The 21,860-nt window shown below is 47.2% G+C and overlaps 5 protein-coding genes, 1 non-coding gene and 1 pseudogene across 6 annotated transcripts; 1 reads left to right on the top strand and 6 right to left on the bottom strand.

Moving 5' to 3' along the window:
- Positions 1–10: 10 nt before the first annotated feature.
- On the bottom strand, positions 11–2,998 carry LOC112893947 (RAP domain-containing protein, chloroplastic). The gene is made up of 3 exons (XM_025961483.1): positions 1,142–2,998; positions 947–1,029; positions 11–457 (listed from the first exon to the last, which is right to left on the bottom strand). The coding sequence occupies exons 1-3, from the start codon at positions 2,883–2,885 to the stop codon at positions 386–388; spliced, it is 1,899 nt and encodes a 632-aa protein (XP_025817268.1). The 5' UTR covers positions 2,886–2,998; the 3' UTR covers positions 11–385.
- Positions 2,999–4,525: 1,527 nt separating this feature from the next.
- Positions 4,526–6,844, bottom strand: LOC112895498 (GDSL esterase/lipase At1g33811-like). Its single transcript, XM_025963448.1, has 2 exons — positions 5,802–6,844; positions 4,526–5,704 (listed from the first exon to the last, which is right to left on the bottom strand). The coding sequence occupies exons 1-2, from the start codon at positions 6,255–6,257 to the stop codon at positions 4,724–4,726; spliced, it is 1,437 nt and encodes a 478-aa protein (XP_025819233.1). The 5' UTR covers positions 6,258–6,844; the 3' UTR covers positions 4,526–4,723.
- A 135-nt stretch (positions 6,845–6,979) lies between these two features.
- Positions 6,980–8,575, bottom strand: LOC112895500. The gene is made up of 4 exons (XM_025963450.1): positions 8,083–8,575; positions 7,909–7,999; positions 7,541–7,592; positions 6,980–7,409 (listed from the first exon to the last, which is right to left on the bottom strand). Exons 1-4 carry the CDS (start codon positions 8,516–8,518, stop codon positions 7,347–7,349), a joined length of 642 nt encoding a protein of 213 aa, XP_025819235.1. The 5' UTR covers positions 8,519–8,575; the 3' UTR covers positions 6,980–7,346.
- Positions 6,990–7,063, top strand: TRNAI-UAU. The gene has a single exon. It is a non-coding gene; the product is annotated as a tRNA-Ile (tRNA).
- Positions 8,576–8,930: 355 nt separating the features above from the next.
- LOC112895499 (amidase 1) lies at positions 8,931–11,970 on the bottom strand. The gene is made up of 9 exons (XM_025963449.1): positions 11,777–11,970; positions 11,516–11,668; positions 11,264–11,388; positions 11,015–11,140; positions 10,632–10,817; positions 10,384–10,531; positions 9,729–9,897; positions 9,472–9,606; positions 8,931–9,370 (listed from the first exon to the last, which is right to left on the bottom strand). The coding sequence occupies exons 1-9, from the start codon at positions 11,902–11,904 to the stop codon at positions 9,209–9,211; spliced, it is 1,332 nt and encodes a 443-aa protein (XP_025819234.1). The 5' UTR covers positions 11,905–11,970; the 3' UTR covers positions 8,931–9,208.
- A 1,822-nt stretch (positions 11,971–13,792) lies between these two features.
- Positions 13,793–16,248, bottom strand: LOC112895501 (annotated as a pseudogene).
- Positions 16,249–17,117: 869 nt separating this feature from the next.
- LOC112895496 (sugar transporter ERD6-like 5) lies at positions 17,118–21,034 on the bottom strand. The gene is made up of 18 exons (XM_025963447.1): positions 20,795–21,034; positions 20,533–20,595; positions 20,362–20,451; positions 20,125–20,184; positions 19,963–20,028; positions 19,821–19,886; positions 19,659–19,734; positions 19,404–19,468; positions 18,887–18,979; positions 18,718–18,798; positions 18,553–18,637; positions 18,389–18,435; positions 18,246–18,308; positions 18,116–18,175; positions 17,965–18,018; positions 17,791–17,850; positions 17,569–17,683; positions 17,118–17,438 (listed from the first exon to the last, which is right to left on the bottom strand). The coding sequence occupies exons 1-18, from the start codon at positions 20,960–20,962 to the stop codon at positions 17,299–17,301; spliced, it is 1,452 nt and encodes a 483-aa protein (XP_025819232.1). The 5' UTR covers positions 20,963–21,034; the 3' UTR covers positions 17,118–17,298.
- Positions 21,035–21,860: the final 826 nt, after the last annotated feature.

Here is a 21,860-nt window from a genome sequence, read left to right as displayed (position 1 = left end):
AAGTCTGTTGCAATGTGCAGCATGACGATTCTTCTATAGGGAGCTTATTGCTCACTGCATTGTTCATAGTACGATATAATATGCTACGATGTTCAAGAATTGACTATAAGAAATGCTTCCGATCTTCTTCAGTGCAAAGTGGCTGTCTCAAAATTAGCATGGTACAGTTACTTCAAACTGTATTTCTTATCACTAATGCTTAGCTAACTTAAAACTACCCAGAGCAAAATGGCACATCTTAATTTTGAGCTAACTTGAAGTTCCCGAAGCTCACTGACAGGTCCACAAAAATGTTCAGGAAAATGGCCTGGACTTCTGGAGAGGTCCGTGTAGTTGTCCTTTTTAGAAGTTCTTTTGCTCAATCTCTATTGCACAACTGTCGCACTTATTCAGCCTCTATGTCTAATATTCTCCTCAAATATTCCAATTGCTCGAACTCACCTTGGAGCTCGTCCCACTGTAATTGCCAAGGGAAACAAAACAATTAGGACATATCCTGGTAAGTGTCAGAACAGAAAGAAAATCTACTTGAAGCTAGAGTCTAGAGGGCAGAGGTACTTGAAGACCCTGATGACAACATATTAGGTTACTCCTTGCTAACCATTTTTGTCTTAAGAGTTGGTACTTCAATTATAACACAAAGTAGAACAGGTGTGTGGACTTTTGAATTTAAGAAGGAAGCATGAAGAGAAAAAAAAAGAATTAAGTGCATATAGAAATAAACACATGGTGCTTTCAGCAAATGACTTGTGGTACCTATATTTAGAAAACAAAAACTACAGCACCATTTCTAATGGGCATAGGTCACGTTCAAATATTGGAATATGAAACTCAGGTCTGAAATATCCTAACGCTACAGTAGAATAATCCAAAATAAGTAGGTGATAGTATAAATTTAGAATGACTGCCAATTAATATCACAAATGGCTGTGAGCATATGACTAACCTCTTGAAGAGACAAGGGAACTAATTTCCACCCTAAAGCAGCAATGTAGCGACGTTTAAATGCTGTGTGGCCTAAAGGTGTACCTGCAAAATTAGCACACTTCAATTAGTTTCTTCTTTGATATTTGTAAGATGACAAGAAAAATGTCAGCTTGTAGCTCCATCAGGATGGCACACAAAAGCAACAGAAACATACCCAAATTCCTGGAGAAGTGTGTCGGCCCATCTATCTCAAATGCAAGCTTCTCATCAACTAACACCGCATCAACAGTGTAACCATCGATTGCATATTCTCTAACCCACTCATGCCCTGTACTGTAGAGAAGACGCCCAACCTCCTTTTGAAATGAAGATGTTGTCTTCTGATTGAACCTTTTGCTCTTTCCAGCTCTTGTTATTTTCTCCTCAAGATCACTCCTTAAGCACAATCCAAGATTTGGGTATTCAAGCTTCAAGGACTGGTTTGCAAGATAAACTTGTGAAGCAAACATCATGTCTTCTCTATACTGATCGGAGACCCGTTGCTCTTCGAATTGACTCAGAGTTCTCCAGATATGTAAAAAGAATGGACGGTCCATTTGGCCAATTACAGCATAGGACCAAGCAATATTCCCAGTCTGATCTCGGCTGAAGTTCAGAGGACGGTCCATTTCTTGATGCATGCTTGATGTTACATCAGATACATGGCATTGGAACCTGGCATAATTCTGGAAAGCAGCATCTAGTGCGTCAAGCAAAGGATAGGGACACTCATTCAAAGAAGCACATCCCCACAAGAATTGAGCAAGCTCTTGCTCCTTGAAGGTTTGCAGTATCTGTGCTGCTCTCTGGGCCAGAGCTGAGAAAAGCCCTGGTGCTGATTGGCGCATGGAAGCAAATGCTCCGGCAATGTTGGCAACATTCTGTGCGTTGAACTCTTGAACCTTGGTGATGGCAACATCAGCGATCCTACCCATCTCCGACAGGTAGAGCAGGTCACCGCCAATCTTGGACAAGGCCCAGGCGATGTTGGAGACACCTTGTGGCGAGCACTCTGGCAGGGCCACCATGGCCAGACCCACGAGCATGGACATGTCCCTCTGACGCGCAAAGGCGAGGCGGTGAGTCTGCATCATGGACACTGCTTCCATGTTCTTGGCAATGCGGTGAAGCGCGGTGGCGATGTTGAGCGGCGTGAGCGGCGAGGGGCTGAGACCCTTGGCGACGTCGGCGATCACCTCCGCCGCGAGGCCCAGCACCTCGTCGGCGGTCTGCGCCTGGACGATGGAGCGGTTCAAAGACACCTCCTTGCTCCGGTTGGACGGCGCGGCCGAGAACCTGGACAGCGTCTGGACGAACGCCTCCCTGTTCCTCTGGCGCTTTTCGTCGAACATGCCGTCCGCGAACTGCGCGACCCGGAGCTCCAGGTCGTCCATGTCCCGCAAATCGTCAACGACGTCGTCGTCTTCGTCCTCGCCTTCGTCTCCATCTTCATCTTCCAAGGCAGCATCCAGCTGCTTCTTGCGGCGCTTGAGCTCGGCGGCCGCCTTCTTGAGGTCTTTCTTCTTGGCGGTCTTCTTCTTCTTCTTCTTGGGCGTGGACACCATCCGCTGCAGCGAGGGCGCGAGGCCCCGCGCCTCGATGGAGCGCAGCGCGGAGCGGCGCGCGCGGACGCACCAGTCGGTGGCCTCGACGGGGAGAAGCTCCTCTCCCTCCTCCTCCTCCTCCTCGGGCGGGTCGGGGCTCCCCGCGCCCGCCCCCAGAAAGTCGAGCTGCCACTGCGGCGTGGCGTCGGCGCGGTCCTCGGAGACGGCGCGGGGCGGGAAAAGCGCGGGCTTTCCGGGGACCCTGCCGAAGCAGCCGAGGCTGGGCTTGGGGGAGGACTTGAGCAGCACGGAAAAGCTGCAGATGCCGGTGCTGCTCCGGGGGAGGGCCAGGCCGAGGGGGATTGCAGCTTCCATCCCTCCTACGGCTGCCGCGAGCTCACCGCGGCACCGCGCGACTGCCTGCGGGAGAAGGGGGCGTACGGACGGAACGGTGGATGCAAATATTGCGGATAAGAATTGGATTTTGTAAGCATTTATTATTAGTCGGAAAATGCAAGGTATGACCACTTCACCGGACTGAAAGAGGCGAGCCGCAAGAGTCGAAATGTGGAATGCTCGTTTTGCGTTTTGTCATGCAAGATTGCTAGATATGCATAGACTTTTTTTTAGAAAAAAGTGTCTCATATATTCCGAACGCCATTGCTATGTGATACATTTTTTTGAGAGAAAATAGAAAAACATAGCTGGGGATCAAAGCCCCGCTGTATTTTAATAAAAAGGAAGCTATACAGTTTCTAGGCGCGGGAAAAACCCCGAACCTAGCTGCACCAACGAGGGAGATTTTTATTGTACGGCGTACCGGTTCGAGCTCGGACGGGTGGTATCCACGATAGGAGCACCCACCACCGACTGAGCTATGCTTCAGTTCGCTTCTTGAGAAAATTAGATTTCTGCCACCAAAATAATATTCTTTTCACATATATCACCACTCATCAAAATAATATTATCATCATATATCTATTACCTTAGAGCATCAGCGGTAGCGAGTCGATGCATCGAAGTAAAAGGTAGCTATGCTAGACAAAGCATCAAAAATATGCTAGACAAAGCATCAAACCGAAACCCTGTTGCATATGAATAAAAAACCGCACAAGACAAAGCATCAAACCAAAACCCTGCCGTATAAGAATAAAAAACCACACAGCTCTATGTAGATGATCAAAGGATACCACTATTGGTTGGTAATTTTTGTCAAGGGCAGACAGCCATAAAGTCTATCTCATTGTAAGTGGTGGTCTATCCACCAACCAATGATATCGGGTGGTTGTCAGACGTATCGGTGAAATATAAAAGTGATCTTTACTTTTATTCGTAAGATAAATATTGTATTTTGTAGATAAATAAAACTTAATTTAGTGTGGATCATCTGGGTTTTAGAGAATTTCTAGATCCACCACTGCTGTTAGGCACTCAATTGCTGGGTTAGCCTGGTACCCTAACCTCCCTCTTTAGCTCTCTAGTTGGCGGCCATTGAATTCTGGGTCAACAATTTTAAGCTAAACCTGATCAGCAACCTTCAACGTGGACTGATGAAAGGTTTGTGAATTTCAGTTATTGAAGCGTAGGAGACATATTTTTATGTCGTAGAGCTATATAGCTCTAAGTCCAATTTTTGGCTTGGCTGAGATTGGACCTAGAGCTATATTTGTTGCTTTTATTTTTTAATAAAATATAATCTTCAAAAAAATTATTTTCAGTTGTAGAGGTCATACTTTTTTCTAGTAGATTGTCTATCATATTATTTTTGATTCAAAATATAACGACAAAACCATCTATCTTAGAAATAATTTCTGTTCGTCAATAATGTTTGGAGTACAATATCGTAAAATTAGCCACTTGAAGCGTAGGAGGGTTGATTTTGTATCGTACTTACGCTTAGCAATGCTGTTGCTTTGAGTTGACTGATAAATCTTTGCACCTAGAGCATTTGTTGTTTTTATTTTCAATAAAGTTTAATCTACAGAAAAATATTTTTGGCATCACAATACTTTTTTGAGACAACATATTCTTTTTATTTTGAAATGGACACAAGATTAGACCGGATTAAAGAGAGGTTTGTCCAGAGACCTCCCATTTATAAACCACTACTCAGCTTGGGAATTCAACTTGACATAAAAGCAGCCCTAGATTATTTGTCGATCTATGGACGTTGGATGAATCGTTTTGCATTGGAGCCGTTGACATATGCATGTTCATAGGGCGGCGAGCTGGCTGACGTTGATGGGGTAAACCTCGGCGGTGTTGTTGGAGCCGAAGGCCCTGGCGGCGTAGATCCTGTTGGCCGCCTCCGTTGGGTGGAAGGCGTCCCAGAACATGTAGGCGCTCCGGTCGTCGCAGGGCCGCTGCAGGGGCAGGCACGTGATCTGGCCGTTGTTCCGGCCCACGCCGCAGCACCCGCGGTCCAGCACCGTGAACCCGTGCGCGGCGGCGTTGGCGGCGAGGTCCTTGCCGCTCTGCACGGTGTCCAGGAAGACGAACCGCGCCCCGCGCAGCTGCTGCGGCTGCGCCCCGCCGCGGCTGTTGAGGCGCTTCACCATCGCCAGCAGGCCCCGGTTGTAGATGGCGACCGCGCTGTTGATCGTCTCGTTGCACGCGCCGGCGGCGTCGGGCGGCGGCGTCGGGTTCGCGTTGCTGCTGCCGCTGCCGCTGCCGCCGCCGCCGCCGCTCGTGTTTGACGACGCTGGCGATGACCTCCCGCCACCGCCGCCACCGCCAAAACCGCCACCGCCGCCGCCTCCAAAACCGCCGCCGCCGCCGATGCCAATGGATATAGCGATGTCCTCACTTGCAACGGAGGAGGGGGTGTCGGGCCCGGAAGGTTGGCTGTCGCTGTTCATCCTGGCGAGCTCGTAGGGGATGCACCCGATCTGGCCGACGCCGGCGATGACGAACTTGCGGGCGCCGAGGCCGTAGAGCGCGGCGAGCTGGGCGGTGTAGCCCTGGAGGAGGAGCGCGGCGTAGTCCCGCGGGCTGTACCGCCGCGCGGTGTCGTAGTAGTCGGGCATGAAGTAGTTGTTGAGGTAGTCGTTGCTGCCCATGCCGACGAAGAAGATGCACCGGCCCAGGTGCTCCGCCAGCCTCGTGGCGTTGCCGCGGAACGCCGACGCGTTCCCCATGGCGCCCACCGCCGCGCGGAAGTGCTCCACCTGCTCCGACAACGGGTAGTGCCCACCCTGCATGCCGATGGCACGACAAAAGGAAGCTTATTAGTTACTTACTGGTTAGCTTAGCTAGCTCGCCGGCGCCGGCAGGTACGTGCTGAGCTCTGACCAGGTTGTTTCCTGTCTCGGCGAGGATGCCGGATGCTCCCGAGGCGAAGTTGGCGCCGCGGGGGAGGTCGGCGGGGCGCGCCGCGGCGTAGGGCGGGACGAGCGGCGGGCGGAGGCCGAGCATGTCGGAGAGGAAGTCGACCATGGTGCGGCCGTTGGTGAAGCGGCCGGGCGGGCCCTCGCGGAAGTCGATGCCGTAGGGGCGGTAGTTGGCGCGCGCCAGGCTCAGGATGTTGTTGTTGTTGCCGTTGTCCACCAGCGAGTCCCCGAAGATGTACATGCACGGCGCCGCCGGCTGCGGCGCGCCCCACGCGGCCACGCCCCTCGTCTCCGCCGCCCAGCACGCCGCCGCCGCCGCCGCCACTGCCACCGCTAGCGCGAGCCTCCTACCGTCGTAGCCCATTATCTCCGGCGACCGGCCACCGCGCGACCTCGATCTCGAGACTGCTACGTGCATGCTCTCCGATCATCGATCGATCAAATATATATAGCCTGCTGGGCAGCCGGGGAGCTCGATCGAGTTACTCCGACAGCTAGGCAGGTAGGTTGGGAGTTCAACCGATGAATCCAACCGGTGCATGGATGGATTTGATCGGTCGTGACGACGACGCAGCGAGCTCGTGAGACATTGATGGGTGGATGGCGCTTTGTCACAGGGAATGGCTCAGAAAAGCAGCTAGAAGCAGGTGAAACATACGGGGGCTACAATGTAGCTTGCATTGCCGGTTGGCCGGAAGACTGGTGGTGGTTAACTCACGGATTCACGCGTACGAGCAATAAGTCATTGGTAACTGCCTATGTAATGTAAGGTAGAGTTGGTTGTTTCTGCAGAATGCTCATCTGGATGGGGGAATAGTATGTGGATTTATTTTTAAAAATAATGGAATAGTTGTATTGTAGCCTACACATGAGTTTTGCACGAATGGTTGATGTGTCCGTCACATTAGCGGCCCCGTCAATCCTTTAAATGACTTACATTTGTAATTGGAGTAGGCAATTATATATGATTACTGTTGGTCTCACCTCTACATAAATCCAAGTAGAGTATGGTCTACTGATAAAAGAATGCCGATTATATGACCTTAACGCGTACAGGTTTATTACCTCAAGATAAAACAAAAAGACTAGCACTAGAAACCAAAGAAGCCCAGACGTATTTATAGGTGGACGGTAAATTTAAAATGCAGTTGGTCCCGTAGCTCAGTTGGTTAGAGAGTTGGTCTTATGAGCCGAAGGTCGCGGGTTCGAGCCCCGCCGGGACCATTTATTTTTCTATTTTTTTCTATCTTTTACCAACGTGCATATCTATCAACTTTTTTCTTTTAAAAAAAACATATCTATCAACTTTTATTTTTTTCCTCCATCCAGACATTTTTACAGCATGCCCGTTTTTGCTATTTTCCCCAATGCAACATGCATATCTAATATTTTTTCCCCCATTTTAAGATTGCATTTCTATTATTTTTCCCCTTGCATCCAGCCATCTATCGACGATTCAACACGCATAAACTTTCTTCCTAGCCCAGGGCGCATGCATGCTCGTTGATCAGAACCTGTCGGCAAGGCTTGGGAAGCGTTCAAGGATCCACGTCACTCCCCTGATGATAACCTGCATTTTTCCATGCCAAACACCAACATGATACTGCTGATTAAGTACGCAATGCGTAATTGGAGAAACAAGACGAGTACTGCATGTACGTGCGAATCCATGGTAGTCCATGGGAAGAGCTGTACACGTACCAGTGCCAAATCCCCGGGCTTGGCGGCAGGCTCCACGCAGTCTCGTCCGTACCTAATCGGATCATGGAAACATGGATGTGATCAGACTGAAGGCTGCCGTCTCACCCTGTCCTTCACATTTCTATGGGTGGAAACTACCCCATTGGACAACCCATTCCTTGTTCAACATCATGCTGCGGCCATTAATTGGCAGCTATTTCCAAACTAAATAGCTAGAACAAGCTAAGCTCATGTTCATCAGGCGTGCAAACTGACTGTGTCTCGTATATAAATAAATTTTAGTTCCAGTGAAGTTTTTGTTGCCAAGCATGCAAAATGCACAGGTTGTACTGCAAAAAGGAGAGAGGAATAGAGGGAGTTGTGCCTACACGATCTGCGGCGGCTGATCCTGCTCCGACGACTCCAGCAAGCGGTAGAAGCTGCATCCCCTGCTGAACGGGAACGGCCGCCCCCTCCACTCTGCAGTGCATTGCAAGATGACAAGACTACAAGAGTAACTACGACGGCGAGGTGGCGGGTGACGGCGTGGGCGGCGCGCGTACCGAGGTGCCAGGTGACCCCGACGGCGGCGGGGTCCTCGGCGGAGATGTCGTCGATCACGAACTGGAGGTCGGCGCTGATGGTCCCCATGAACTCGCCGAAGAAGCCGATGACCCGGTCCCGCCCCACGAACGGCCGCGGGAACACCAGGTCCTCGTACACGCAGCCCTCGGCGATGAGCGGCTCCACCGCCGCCAGGTCCCGACGGTTCACGCCGTCGTAGAACGCCCTCACCACGTCCGCCGCCGTGGCTGCCGTCGTCTTGTTCACTCCTCCCCTTGTCGTTGCTGCTACGGCCACCTGCGCCTTCCTGATTCCCATCTTGTCGCTGCAACACGATCGGATACCCAGCCGGCCGGGAAGGCCGCGGGGCCGAACAGGACCGCCGCCGCCGCCGCCGCCGGCGGCCACTTGGGGGCGAAGCTGGAGCGGCCGCATCGCGAGTGTCGTCCACGCATGCACGCCGCACGCCGCACGCCGGCTTCTGCCCTTGCCAGGAGCCTTATCTCTTCAGGTTGCTACTTGTCAATATTTGTCTGGGCATGTGCTACCACTCCCACTATGGTTCCCCCCCCCCCCCCCCTCCATCCTCTCTGATTTGCACCTCGCCAACTTGCGCGTCTATGAAGGACAATAAACATTCAGAAATTCGAATGACTCCTGTTTATATAGGACAACAGAGCTACCGGAGTTGTAGGGAAAGCACAATTTTTTGCTTTGAGTCCCTCCATTTCTCTCACAACATAGTCATTAACAGTTTTATGCGCTTTTTTGGGTACAAATACTCAACAGGCACAAATTCCCGTGTCTTGCGTTCTAAGCTAACACATTCCTAGTAATTCACTGTGCCTTGGCCATTCATGTCCTTTTTTCATTCCAGAGTTTCAGTTTCCAAACATGCCCTGAACTCGTAGTAATACTCTTTATCTCCATATACATACAGAAGCAACAAACTGGTATGGGGGTAAAACATTTTTTCTTTTCAGTATACATGGATAGAATGCTATACGCCTGTATGACATGAATATCAAGATCGATAATACGATAATACTCATGGTCACGGAGGATACACAGAGAGAATGAGAACTGATGGAACAAGAAGTTTGCGCACGAATTATGATTGATGGCTCAGAGAGAGGACTTTGATGAGCTCCATGCTTTCTTGGTCTCCTCTTGGAGCGTCTCGTACAGCTCCTGAGCCACACTCAGGAGGAACCAGTCCGCACCATGGCGTGCCACGAGCGAGACCGACACTGGAACACCATCGCGCACGCCAAGTGGAATGCTCAACTGTATCCAATGCCCAGCACAGGTACCAATTAATCAGCGAGGATTAATCGTTGTATCTGAATTGCATGATCAGTTGCAATTGAGGTTCAGCAGATATATACCTGGCAAAACCCGGACAGTCCAGCGATTGACAGAAGTGAAAATGCTCTTGCCCGAAAGTTTTCCAGTGCAGCAGCTTCCATGCGCAGCTTTGGTGGAGAACCAGGCACTGTTGGGATCGCAAGGATTCCATCATCCTATAGACGAAAAACAAGTCGGTAAGAGATCAGCCAAACACAGCCATGTTAAGGATCATCTGCACTTTTGCTTGATTTAGAAAAGCAGCAGGTGCAGAGAAATTCTCTGATCTCTGGAGTACCTTGATAAGAGCAGAAAGTGCAGACTTGAATTCAGTCTTTAGAGCATGAAAATCCTCCATGGGTCCATCTTCTGATGTAATGGCCTCGTGCACCCGCTCTTGGATGCCTGGGCCTAGCTTAGGCTTTACGGTGTTGACCCACTCTGCATGATTGGCTTTGAATTCGGACCTGAAACAGATATTCACATTGTTACGTCCTCACTCAAGATGGTAACTGTAGGAGATTAATGGAAAAATATCACATTGATACAATTTTTACACTATTGTCATGACGGAAAATTATGGGCTTGTTTGCTTGAGACCCTAGCGCAGGCAGCTCTGACCCGGCAGCGCTGCTGGCTGCAGGCATCCAAAATCGACACCGGGGAGCGCTGCCTGGAGCAGGCAGCTTTTTCAGGGCTCAAAGAAAGCAGCCCCTATATCCCTGTCAGGCCCATCTCTCTGAATTACTCCCTCCAGTCATAGAAGAATATTCTTAAATGTTGCCTTTTGATATCTTATTCAGTATGTGTAATTGGAGGGTGTGTGGTTTATGAAGAAGGTGGGCTAGAGCAAGGCTTCTTTGTATTTTACTATTTTGGGCAAAACACTATTTACTACTAGTTGCATCCTTAAAGAAGTACTATTACTTAGTCTGAATAAGTTGTAAGGAAACCTTTGGAGGCATCGCATGACATATGAAATAACAGATAGAGCAGGTACGGAAGGTGCTTCGCTTTTGGAGAAGTCACTAATAAATTTCCCAATGGTTGGGACATTGTTGGAGACGAATTCACCAAGGTTCCTATTATCTACTGCATCACCTGTGACAATAATGACATCCTGAGAAGATAAGATTTACATTTTTAATGGAAGCAGCGTAATTTTAAGGTTTAAGCTATATGAGTTCATAGTATTACTTACTACCAAATCTCTTAGCTACTGAAGCATTGAGAATCTGATATGTCTGATCCTTCAGAGAACCTAAGATTTCAAAACAGTCCTTAGGAATTGTAAATTGAGTTGGTTGCTTGATAGTGTTGTCAGCAGGTAGCGGCAACAACACGTTGCTTACACGAGAAAATGTAGAAAGATCTCTAGCAAACCACCCTGTACAATGTAACAGAATAAATGTAAATATCAAGTATAATTCTGAACATTAACAGTACTGTATGTCTGCATTCTTGTTTTGCAAAAAGAAAAAGGTACTACATTAAGTGACTAAATTTCATAAAGGAGAATACAGCAATAGGACATGAAAATTGAAAGTTATAAAATAAGAAAAAAAGAGAGGAATAATTACCCACCTACAGTATCAAACATCTGTGACATTGGAGTGACATTTTCTGTCGAAACAACTCCATGGGAAGGCCTGAGTCCAAATATGCCACAATAGGCAGCAGGTACCCTCACACTACCGCCAGTGTCAGTTCCTACATTACACAAGGGGAAATGATAGGAAAAATGAATTTGCTGCTAGTCTAAGACTGAGAATAACCAGGACTTCCGTCTTCAGCAACCAGAAACGCAAAAAGACAAGGCCAGGGGTTGCTGACCCAGAGCGAAGTCCACGAGTTTCGCGGCAACTGCAACAGCTGATCCACTGGAGGATCCTCCGGGAACTCTATCGGGAGCGCACGGATTAGTCGGCGTCCCGTAGTGCGCGTTCTCCCCATTTATGCTGTGAAAAATCGAACTGAATTTCAGTGGCCTCAGCTTGATGCAATTCCAATCAAGATTCCCAGTCTCAGTACAGCTGATGCAAGGAACGAACTCCGGCACCCGGCGGAGGCAAGACATGGCGTCACCTGTAGGCCATCTCATCCATGACGGTCTTGCCGACGCTGGTGGCGCCGGCGGCCAGCGTGGCCAGGACGACGGGGGAGGTGGCGGCGGCGGGGGCGTGCGTCCTCGCCCAGTCCGGGTTACCGAACCCGGTGACGCGGCCGCTGATGTCGAAGCTGAAAACAAGAGAACGCGCATGCCTTCAAGCACTTGGCGAATCAATGAATGAATCAGGAGGAGATTGGCCTGCCCTGGCCGAGGAGGAGAAGGGGATACTTGCTCACATGTCCTTGATGGCGAAGGTGAGGCCGTGCAGCGGGAGCTGCTGCTGAGATTGCGGAGGCAGCAGCTCGAATTTCTCCATGAAGGCGCCGTAGTCTCCGCCCTCGAGCCCCATCGCCATGCCTTCCATGAAGCTCTCAACTCTCAACCCAAGCAGCAGCGTAGAGTGATAAAATGATTATTTATTGTGGATAATCTCGTACGGTTTGATCCCGTGTATTTATCGCACCTGCAACGGACGCGAAAAGGCTACGCGGGTTGGGCTGGGCCCGTGGGACCTAGGCCCACTCATGATCATGGGCTGAGATAGGCCGTGAAAATCACACGCAACTTCTCCTCCCATGGCCCGGAACGAAGAACAGCCAGTAGAATCAGCACAAGAGAAACGAAAAAATACCCCTAAAAAAAGAGAAATGAAAAAATGAGGAAATTTTAATACACTAAATTATTGAGAAAATGTGATATACAAATTTGTAAGTGTACAGACAGTAGCATCCCAGATCTGCATGTCCAGTGATGAGCGTCGTCAAATTCTTCTACACTGCTGCTTGTCAGCCAGTTCTGAATGTTTTCTTTTGCTGAGTAAGCTAATGCCCGTTTACTCGAGGGCAGAAAATATTACCTCGGACATTATAACCCATGGTATTCCTCCCATACCGAGTGAGAAAGATCCAGTGAAGATCTGGTTTCAGAGCAACAAAAACCTTTAAGAACTGCAGTTCTCTTTGTGTCTCTGAAAGAGACATCTCTGCAGGTAATGCAGAAAACAAGTCGATGAGCAGTATGTGCCAGAATGCCTGCCAGAGCCAGCACTATGTTCAGGTCCTTTCCCCAGTGATGTTCCTGATCCAGTCACAGGAAGAACCTACTGATTGCAACAACAAGTGGCAAGTTGTTGACCTTATAATGAGGACGAAATGACTCTAAGAAAATTCACACCTTAGCTAAGAAGGACACACCAACTAGTACACAACCCAAGCATGTTCCAGCTGCAGAGACCTGGAATGCTGCAGCATACATATTACTGTGGTCGTAATTCATTATTGACAATGAGAATAGTTTTAATTTACCGTCAAAAGTGGCCTCCTTCCAGCTTTGTCCATCAGCAAAACTCTAATCATACACCTAAATTCAGTAAGACGCACATCTGGTGACTAGGAGGCCAGTTCAAGCAACCTGGACAACAACCATGGCGAGCATTCCCGCGTTACCTGACGAGAAACCTGAATTGCATAATGAATACTTATCTTGATTAGTACAGTACCCCTGAATGATCCATGGTAAATTTTTTTTTCTAGTGGTCAAAACTAATCTACTACTTGTACTTACTACTAATAAATGAGTAAGGGCGAAATTTTCTTCGTGAAGCCGCAGGCCCTCGCGATGATCGGCCTGCCGCGTGCGATCCTGACGCCGTCCGATCAGCCCTCGCCCACGCTCGCCTGGCATATCGCCGGCCCGCCCGCCCGCCTCCGCACATCACGTCACGCGCTGCATCCGCTCCGCACGCGCGCGCAGCCGCCTCCGCACAATGCGCGCACGCCTCCGCCCGCGCCGATCGGCGACCTCGCCCTGTCGCCGCCCAGCGCCTCGCCATCGCCCTGACGGCCGCGGCCGCGACGATCACGACCTCGCCCTCGCGGAGAAAACGAACTCCCGCAGCACTCGCCTCGCCCTCGCCCACGCCCACGCCGCCAGAGACTGAGCTGCGAACGGATCGGCGGCCGCCGGCCGGAACGCCTCCTCCCCTCGACCTCCTTGCGCAACCCCAGCCAACGACCGAGCTTCCCCCGGCCCGAATCGGCCGTTTTAAAGACCGCCGGAGCTGCTCCGCCGCCCACAGTGAGCACCCCCTCCGCCGCCGCCGCGACCTACTAGCGCCATGGATGGGCTACGCGCGGCTAGAGGCAGGTGCGGCGGACGCTCACGCCTCTCACCGTGGGTCCATGGATGCAGGAGGAGCTAGACCATGCGGCGCGTCCCCGCCCCATATGCCATCGCAATGTTGTAAGTTTCTTAGCACCACTTGAGATTAGAATCAGATTTGGTCAGATAGATTTGTGTGTTGAACTTATGAGAACTTCCATCTTGACCTTACATACTAAACCACCAAGAGGAGAGGTCGATTCTTGTCATAGATACTAAACCAGTCATTGGTGCCCGGTATAAAGACGCATTGGTTAATGCATGATTAGGTTTAATGTTTGATTTTACTCTCAAGCACTTCAGACTTTGATTTCTGCAGCCTCTTGAGATATATCAGTTCCCTTTCCCCTTAGCTTCTGCAATGCTGCCTCAAATTCACCTGGGTGTCCGATTCTTGCCTGAGATATGTGATCTTCGTTAAGATATATGTTCCAATAGATAAACTTGAGCCGGCGATATGGATCTCAGAGAAAGTATGACAAGGAGATGATTTTACAACATTTTTTATTGTTTGGTCTATATGCAGGTCTTACCATACATGCTTCTAAATTTAAGCTAAAAAGTTTTTTTTATATGCAAAAGTTTAAATCCTGTTCCCTTGTATCTCCACAACCAGTATTGTCAATGACATCCAAATTATCAAGACTTTGTAAAGCGACTAACCAGCCATCTGGGGGATTCAGGAATCATCACATGGCCAACCAACTGCAGCAAACATGGTGCCACTCCTACAAGAGGAAAGTTAAAATTTGTACATAACGAAATGCATTACAATGTCGTAAAAAACAAGATTTTTGGTACTCTTGTGAAAGAATTTTGAAGTAGATACGGTTAGAAAAAAAAAAGAGGAAGTCAGCTCAAATTGGTGCCATGTCTACAATCTGTTCTAGTTTTTATAGGAATGGTAGGAATGTGCTCCTAAACAAACTACTTTACCGATGATAGCCAAGGTATGCCAGGTGATGAAGGTCCCCAGAACGTACGCAAGCGACATCCCGCAACATATCATCAACTGCATAAATGGAGCGAAAGCTCTGAACAATCAGTGATGAACTGTCCCCTGGTTGAGTACAGCACGAACCGGGTTTACAGTTGCAAATCCTCCCCTAAGATTCTTTGGTGCTATCTCATATGTAGACCGGAACCTGTTCAGATGCTACCAAACTCAGACACAATTCATCCAAAGACGTAACCAAGAAGAGTAGCTAATTGTAATCACCACATATGAAAGGAGGCCAATTCCACATCCAATCGTGAGCCTCCCAATGTCAAGCCACAAGAAGTTCTACGGAAGAACACACGGAAACTTTCATCAAAAACACACACGGAAACCACACAATAAGGTGAACTCAGAAGAAAGCATTACTAAGAGTCAAGACGTGAATAGGACTATAGGAGTGGGGAGAAACCTGGGAAAAGGTTATCAGGAGATATCCAAGAATGCAGAGAAGATCTGATACCGCCATTGCCTGCATGTTGCAGCATTGATCTGTCAGTCAGTCAGAGCCCAGAGGAGAACTGCAACCAGCACGGTCAGATTGGGAATTGGGATCAACACTTTTACACATCTTCGGCCGACTCGGTCTGCTACGGTGCCACTGACAAAAGCTCCCACCATTGCTCCGACCGTCAGAATTGAGCCAAAGACAGAGTGTACTGCATCATGTGAACAGAGAGAAGAGTTAGACTGATCGACATTTCATTCAGTTGTGGCACCAAAAAGATGAGCAATCAGTCAGGTTACCTCGGGTATGGAGAGGTCGAAATCTCTCATGATGCCGGGCTGACATGGCGACGAGTAGCCCACCTGCAGCGAAGCAGCCCCATCGAGGTTCACCTCCCGGTCCTTGATTAGTTTATCTACTAACTCTGCACGAGGGCAGGGCTTGGTTATCGTACCGAGATGCCAAACTCGAAGGACCCGGCGACGGCGACGGCCGTGCTGCCGACCAACGCCGCGACCGAAGAGGAAGAGGATGTGGGCGGCGCGGCTCCCTGACGACCATCGCCACTGCTCCCGCCCACCGTGACCAGGAGAGGCCTCTGGGCTTCGTGGTCCTCTCTCTCCATGGCTTCTCCCTCTCAGTCCGTCCACTCTCGCTTGTTCTGCTACTCTGCCTCGAGCAACCGTCCTTTCTTTGTTATCTTTTGTCACTCGACCCCGTCCGCTGAGCTTTCACCTTGCTGTTAGTTGCCGTTTCTTCAAGCGTTTATGATGGGGACGGACAGCCATGGCTTGCCATTATTAGTACCTTTTAAGGGAATGTTTGCCATTATTAAATTATTTCCGTCGTGGTGGCATGAACTCAGCCTGCCGCTGATGAGATGCGCAGGCAGAGATGTGCGCTGGTGACAAATGATCACAGCTACTGACACTGTCGGAGCGTCGATCAGAGAGTCCTTTGGCATGTGCAGCTTGTGCACCTCCTGTGGCCACACATGCACCTCCAACCGCCGTCTTCTTTGGCCTTGGCCATCACGGTGCTGGGTACTCTACTGACACCTCTAACCGCTATCTTCTTTCACAAACACAAAGCCTATGTATCTAGCCTCGAAGGAGCCAAGTGGAGGCGGGAGGCTTTTGTACTATAGAGTATAGACAGTTAGAGACACGCACGCACGCACATGATGCTTCATTTTCTATCAATCGGTCGTGCCTTGGCATGTATTCCGTCTTTTGACCTTGCAAATGCTAAGGTACATAAGATAACTAATTAAAAGTCAATCATTGATTACTTTTTCAGTGTCATGTTAATCATAAGATGAGGGTTGACTTAATTTGGTTTGGGTGGGCGAATGGTCTATAATCAGCTTTCCATTGACAATTTAAATTACATTATTGGTTTTGTTCTTGAAAAGTCATATTATTGGCTCGATTTTTGTTATCAATTTGAATGGGGGGCCATTTGAATTGTCAATGTGTTTGCTCTTATCAGTTTGTGTACAAACTAACTTTTGTTTGCCAACTTAAAACTGACAAATATATCCCTATCCAGCTACCACACCACATCCGAACAAATTAAAATCTACCTATCAATCTATTACTCCTTCCGTCCCAAAAAAAAATGCAACTCTCGCTTTTCGAGAAGTCAAACAATTTCAAGTTTGATCAAATTTATACAAAAAATTACTAACATTTATGTGTCCAAATAGATTTAGTATGAAAATATATTACATGATTAATTTAATGATCCTTATTTTATAATATAAATGTTAATACTATTTTGTATAAATTTGATCAAATATGAAATTGTTTGACTCCTCAGGAAGTGAGAGTTACGTTCTTTTTAGGATGGAGGGAGTATATTCTTGAAAAAGAACCATGTTCCTTTTAACTTGAAAGGCAGACCACCACGTTCGTTTTAAATTGAAAGGCAGGGGCTCCTGCCAGTTTTTAGGAAAAACCACACCACCGTGTTCAATTTCAAATGGATAAAAATTAGCATGCTAAACTCAATCAGTGGCACCCAATACAGTATGCATATGTTATTGGGAAAATATGATGTACAAACTCCTACGTCTAGTCGTCTACAAACAACAGTATCCCAGATAATCGCCCAAACTTTACATATTTGGCCATCTAAACTACACAACCAAATCATTTGTGAGGGGGGCCCGTTAAGGACGAGTTCATGGAGGCTTGAATCTCTTCTAGGGTTCTTCCTTTTGTTTCTGGCACTAGCCGCTCCACAAACACAACTGTTAGGCCACATATGCTTGCAAAGATGAAGAATGTGCCTGCATTCCGTACGTACACATAGAATACATAATCAAAAGTTGCAGAGATATGAATTTTTGCTGTCATCAATATTTTTGCTGATGCTACCACTTTGACCAAAATTATCTTCTGCCTGCTGCCTTTACTTACCATAAGAGTTCCACACCAGGAGAAAGTTGAAGGAATAGGAGACGGTCCATGAGCCGAGCCAGCTTACTAGGGTCACAAGGCTTCCTGCTGCTCCCTTCATGTTTATGGGAAAGATCTGCATGTCCAGTCCAGTGGTCAATGTAGTCAAATTCGTCTCCCGGTTCTGAATATTTTGTTTTCGACAGAAATATCCTGTGTCTTTACTTATGGCAGTAACAGTACCTCTGACATTATGACCCATGGTATTCCCCCCATGCCCAGTGAAAAGGATCCCCCGAAGGTCTGGTTTAAGGGAAAAAAACAAAATTCTTCAGAACAACAGTTTTGTGTATGTCTGTTTGAGAGACAGACCTCTCTGCAGGCATTACAGAAAAATAGACAATTAGCAGTCTGTACCAGAATGCCTGCCAAAGCCAGCAATATGTTCAGGTCCTTTCCCCAGTGATGCTCCTGTTCCAGATAGAGAAAAATAGCACTTACTCACTGTGCCAGCGAACGGCAAGTTGTTGACCTTATCAGGATGAAATCACTTTCAGAAAATTCAAACCTTAGCTAAGAATGACAAACCAACTAGTAGGCAACCCAGGCATGTTCCAGCTGCAGAGACCTGAAATATTGCGGCATACATATTACTGTGGTCGTAACTCATTATTAACTCCGAGAATAGATCTTTTTACCATCAAAAGTGGCCTCCTTCCAGCCTTCTCCATTAGAAGTACCCCTAATCCCGTCATCGGAATCTGTAGATGTAAAAATCTATTTATACACCTAAGTTCAGTAAGAAGCACATGAGCTGGCTAGGGGTTCTTTTAGAAGAGACCTGGACAGCAACCATAGCAAGCATTCCTGTGTTTCCTGACGAAAAACCTGATTTGAATCATGAATACTTAGTAATTAGTACTCAAGAGCAAAACGTTGTAAATTTCTCTTCTCATGAACAAAACAAGTTTATGCGTGTTAAGGAAATAGATTATCATTCATTACCAGCTGAAACAAATATTTCACTAGCATAGAAACAAATGGCATTCACTCCCCCAAACTGTTGAAGGGCCATTAGCCCAACTCCAACCTGACCGCAGACATGGTTTATCAGGAAACAACAGAAAAACATGTTCCTAATAGGCAGAAAGGCATATTAAAGATACTTACTGTAACAGCATGAATATAATCCTTCTCAAACAGGTCCAACATCTTTGACTTTGGTAAGTGCTGAAGCTTTTCTGTAAAATCCTGAATACCAAGATTACAGAATCATCAAGAGCTTTGTTTAATGCACGATTGAGTTGAATGTTTAAATTTATTCTCAAGCACTTCATACTTTGATTTCTACTGCTTCCTCAGATATATCAGTTCCCTTTCCCCTTAGCTTCTGCAACTCTGCCTCAAATGCACCTGGGTGTCCAAACCTTGCCTGAGATACATGATCTTCGTCAAGCATTATTCCAACTTCCAAGTGATAAACTTGTGGGTTCTAGCTAATGATATAGATCTTTGAGAAACTATGAACAAAAGAGGGAGACTGTTTTACACTTTTTAATTGTTTGGTGTTTATGCAAACCTTACCATAACTGAAGCGTTCTAAATTTATGCTAAAAGTTAAATATTTATATGTAAAAGTTCAAAATCTGCTCCCTTGCTTATGATCCTTTTGTGATGTTTACATGAGCATATCTCCATGATCAATATTAAGATATGTCTGAATCTGATTGTCAATGTCATCTTTAGTTCTAAACTTGTAATAACAGAGGTGTTAATCAACTTGGATGATGGATGGTAATGGAACTAAAAATTCATCAAACCGTTAGTTCTTAAAAAGATAAAATAAAGCTACTAACCAGCCATCTAGGGGATTCAGGAGTCACAAGAAGGCCAACCAACTGCAGTAAACATGGTGCCACTCCTATAACATGAAAGTTAAAATTTGTACATAACGATATAGATTAAATTTCTTGGTACACTTGTGCATGTATTTGGAGTCGATACAGTTAATAAAAAAAGGAGTCAGCTAAAAATTGGTGCCATACCAGTCTAGAACCTATTCTCATTTTTGTATGAATGGTACAAAGGTACACACAAGCAAGCTATCTTACCGATGATTGCCAAGGTACGCCAAGTGATAAAGGTCCCCAAAACATACGCAAGAGATGCCCCGCAACATATCATAAACTGCATAAATAAGGGGACTCTTTTCTTAACATAAAGCTCTGAACAAATCAGTGATGAACTCTCCCTTGATTAAGTACAGTACAAACCTGGTTTACAGTTGCAAATCCTCCTCTGAGATTCTTTGGTGTTATCTCTGATATATAGACTGGAACCTGTTCAGATGCTGCAAACTTCAGACTGTATTCGTCCAAATAAGGTAACAGGATGTAGTAGCTTTAGTGTAATCACCACATATGAAAGAAGGCCGATTCCACATCCAATTGAGACCCGTCCGATGTCAAGCCACCAAAAATTCTATGGGAGATTACACGAAAATCACAGTATTACACTAGAAGTTGTACTAGCTAGAAGGCATTAAAGAGCACATTAGAGCGTAGGAGAGAGATCAACCTGGGAAAAGGTTATCAGCAGATATCCAAGAATGCAAAGAAGATCTGATATTGCCATTGTCTGCATCCCCCAAAGGGCAAAACAGAAGAAGTCAAGCACAACTTTGTCAGACAGAACCCAGTGGAGAACTGGAGATCATATGAATGATCACTCTGCTGGCTGTCTAGCTTTGGAACATGCCAAATGCAGCAGTGCAGCAAGGTCAGCCCGCAGGATCGAATTGGGATCAACACTTACGCATCTTCGGCCGACATGGTCTGCCACGGTACCACTGACAATAGCTCCTAGCATTGCTCCAATGGTTAGTATCGAGCCAAAGAGAGAGTACTGCATATGGGCATGTTAAGAGTCAGTTCAGAACCCAATGTCCGGTTGACACAAGACACACACTCTATTACAGGAGGATACCTCGGCTAAGGAGAGGTCGAGATCACGCATGATGCCCGGCTGAGAAGGCGACGAGTAGCCCACCTGAAGCACGCAAGAAATCGAAATTAACTTCCCCTGGTCCGTGATTATTGATGATTTATACCAGAATAAACCCACTATTAGAGTACCACTTCTTTCTTGGTCCTAACCTATAATTTTTTACCAGCTTGACTACCTACTACACACAGGCGGAAAATTTGCAGCATGTAGTAGCAACCACTACAGAGGAAGAACTGATTACCGAGATGCCGAACTCGAAGGATCCGGCGACGGCGACGGCGGTGCTGGCGACCACGACCGCAATCGAAGAGGAGGAGGAGGACGCCGCCGCTCCCTGACGGCCATCACCGCTGCTCCCTGCGGCCGTGGCCAGGAGAGGCTTCTGCGCTTCTTGATCCTCATGCTCCATCTGGCCGGCCTGGGTTCTCCCTCTCGGTCGGCCCGTCCCTGCTTGAGTGTTTCGAGCTGAGCTGACGAGGACGACCGGCGTCCGGGCGGTGGATCGGTCCAGCAAACCAGCAGCGACCGATATGATGACGCTTGTCTGTTTCTATCTCCCCTTGTTCTTTCTTTGTCATCTTTTGCATTTCGTTTTCTTAATGCTAGTCGCCGCTTTTTTAACGTTGATGGGAACAGCCATGATTTGGAAATTACTTCTGCGGGAAATTACCATCATAGCACTGCTTTGAAACATGATTGCCAAAATACCATTGAGGCCACATTTTGCTAAATGACATAATCAATTACAATACTTCCATATCTCGTGTGGCCTAGTTGAAGCTTCAGACTTCATAAGGTTGTTTGTATTTTTTTAGATTTATTTTGAAAATATAGTACAAGTACATGTGGGTGTATTTAGAGTTTAGATGCATGTAAAGACATACCTAAGCACTCCCTCCGTTCTAAAGTATTAGTCGTTTTGATTTTTCTGAATATATAGATTTTGCTATGCACTTAGACATAACATATAACTAAATGCATAAAATACTATGAATTTAGAAAAACTAAAATGACTAATAATTTAGGACGGAAGGCGTAGGTGGGTAAGCAGGTGGGTGTTGCCATGTTGGTGTGAATTTGATATATCCAATTAAAGAAGAATAGAGAAATCTAATGTTCAGATTGTTGTACTTAGTTTATTTTGTCAATTGTCATTGTCCTTCGCTCCCAAGCCCTGTAGCAGTATGGAATTTCTGTCAGAGTTCAGAAGCAACATTTCCATGCTGGCACAATACTGAAGTGCTCTCCTCTTGTTAGCATCCAGTAACATTTCCAACTCTTCTAGAAGCCGGGTAGGTTGCATGAGT

Source organism: Panicum hallii, chromosome 5 (genome assembly GCF_002211085.1).
Source record: "Panicum hallii strain FIL2 chromosome 5, PHallii_v3.1, whole genome shotgun sequence".
Taxonomy (NCBI): Eukaryota; Viridiplantae; Streptophyta; class Magnoliopsida; order Poales; family Poaceae; genus Panicum; species Panicum hallii.
This window is presented reverse-complemented; position numbering and strand designations above follow the sequence as displayed.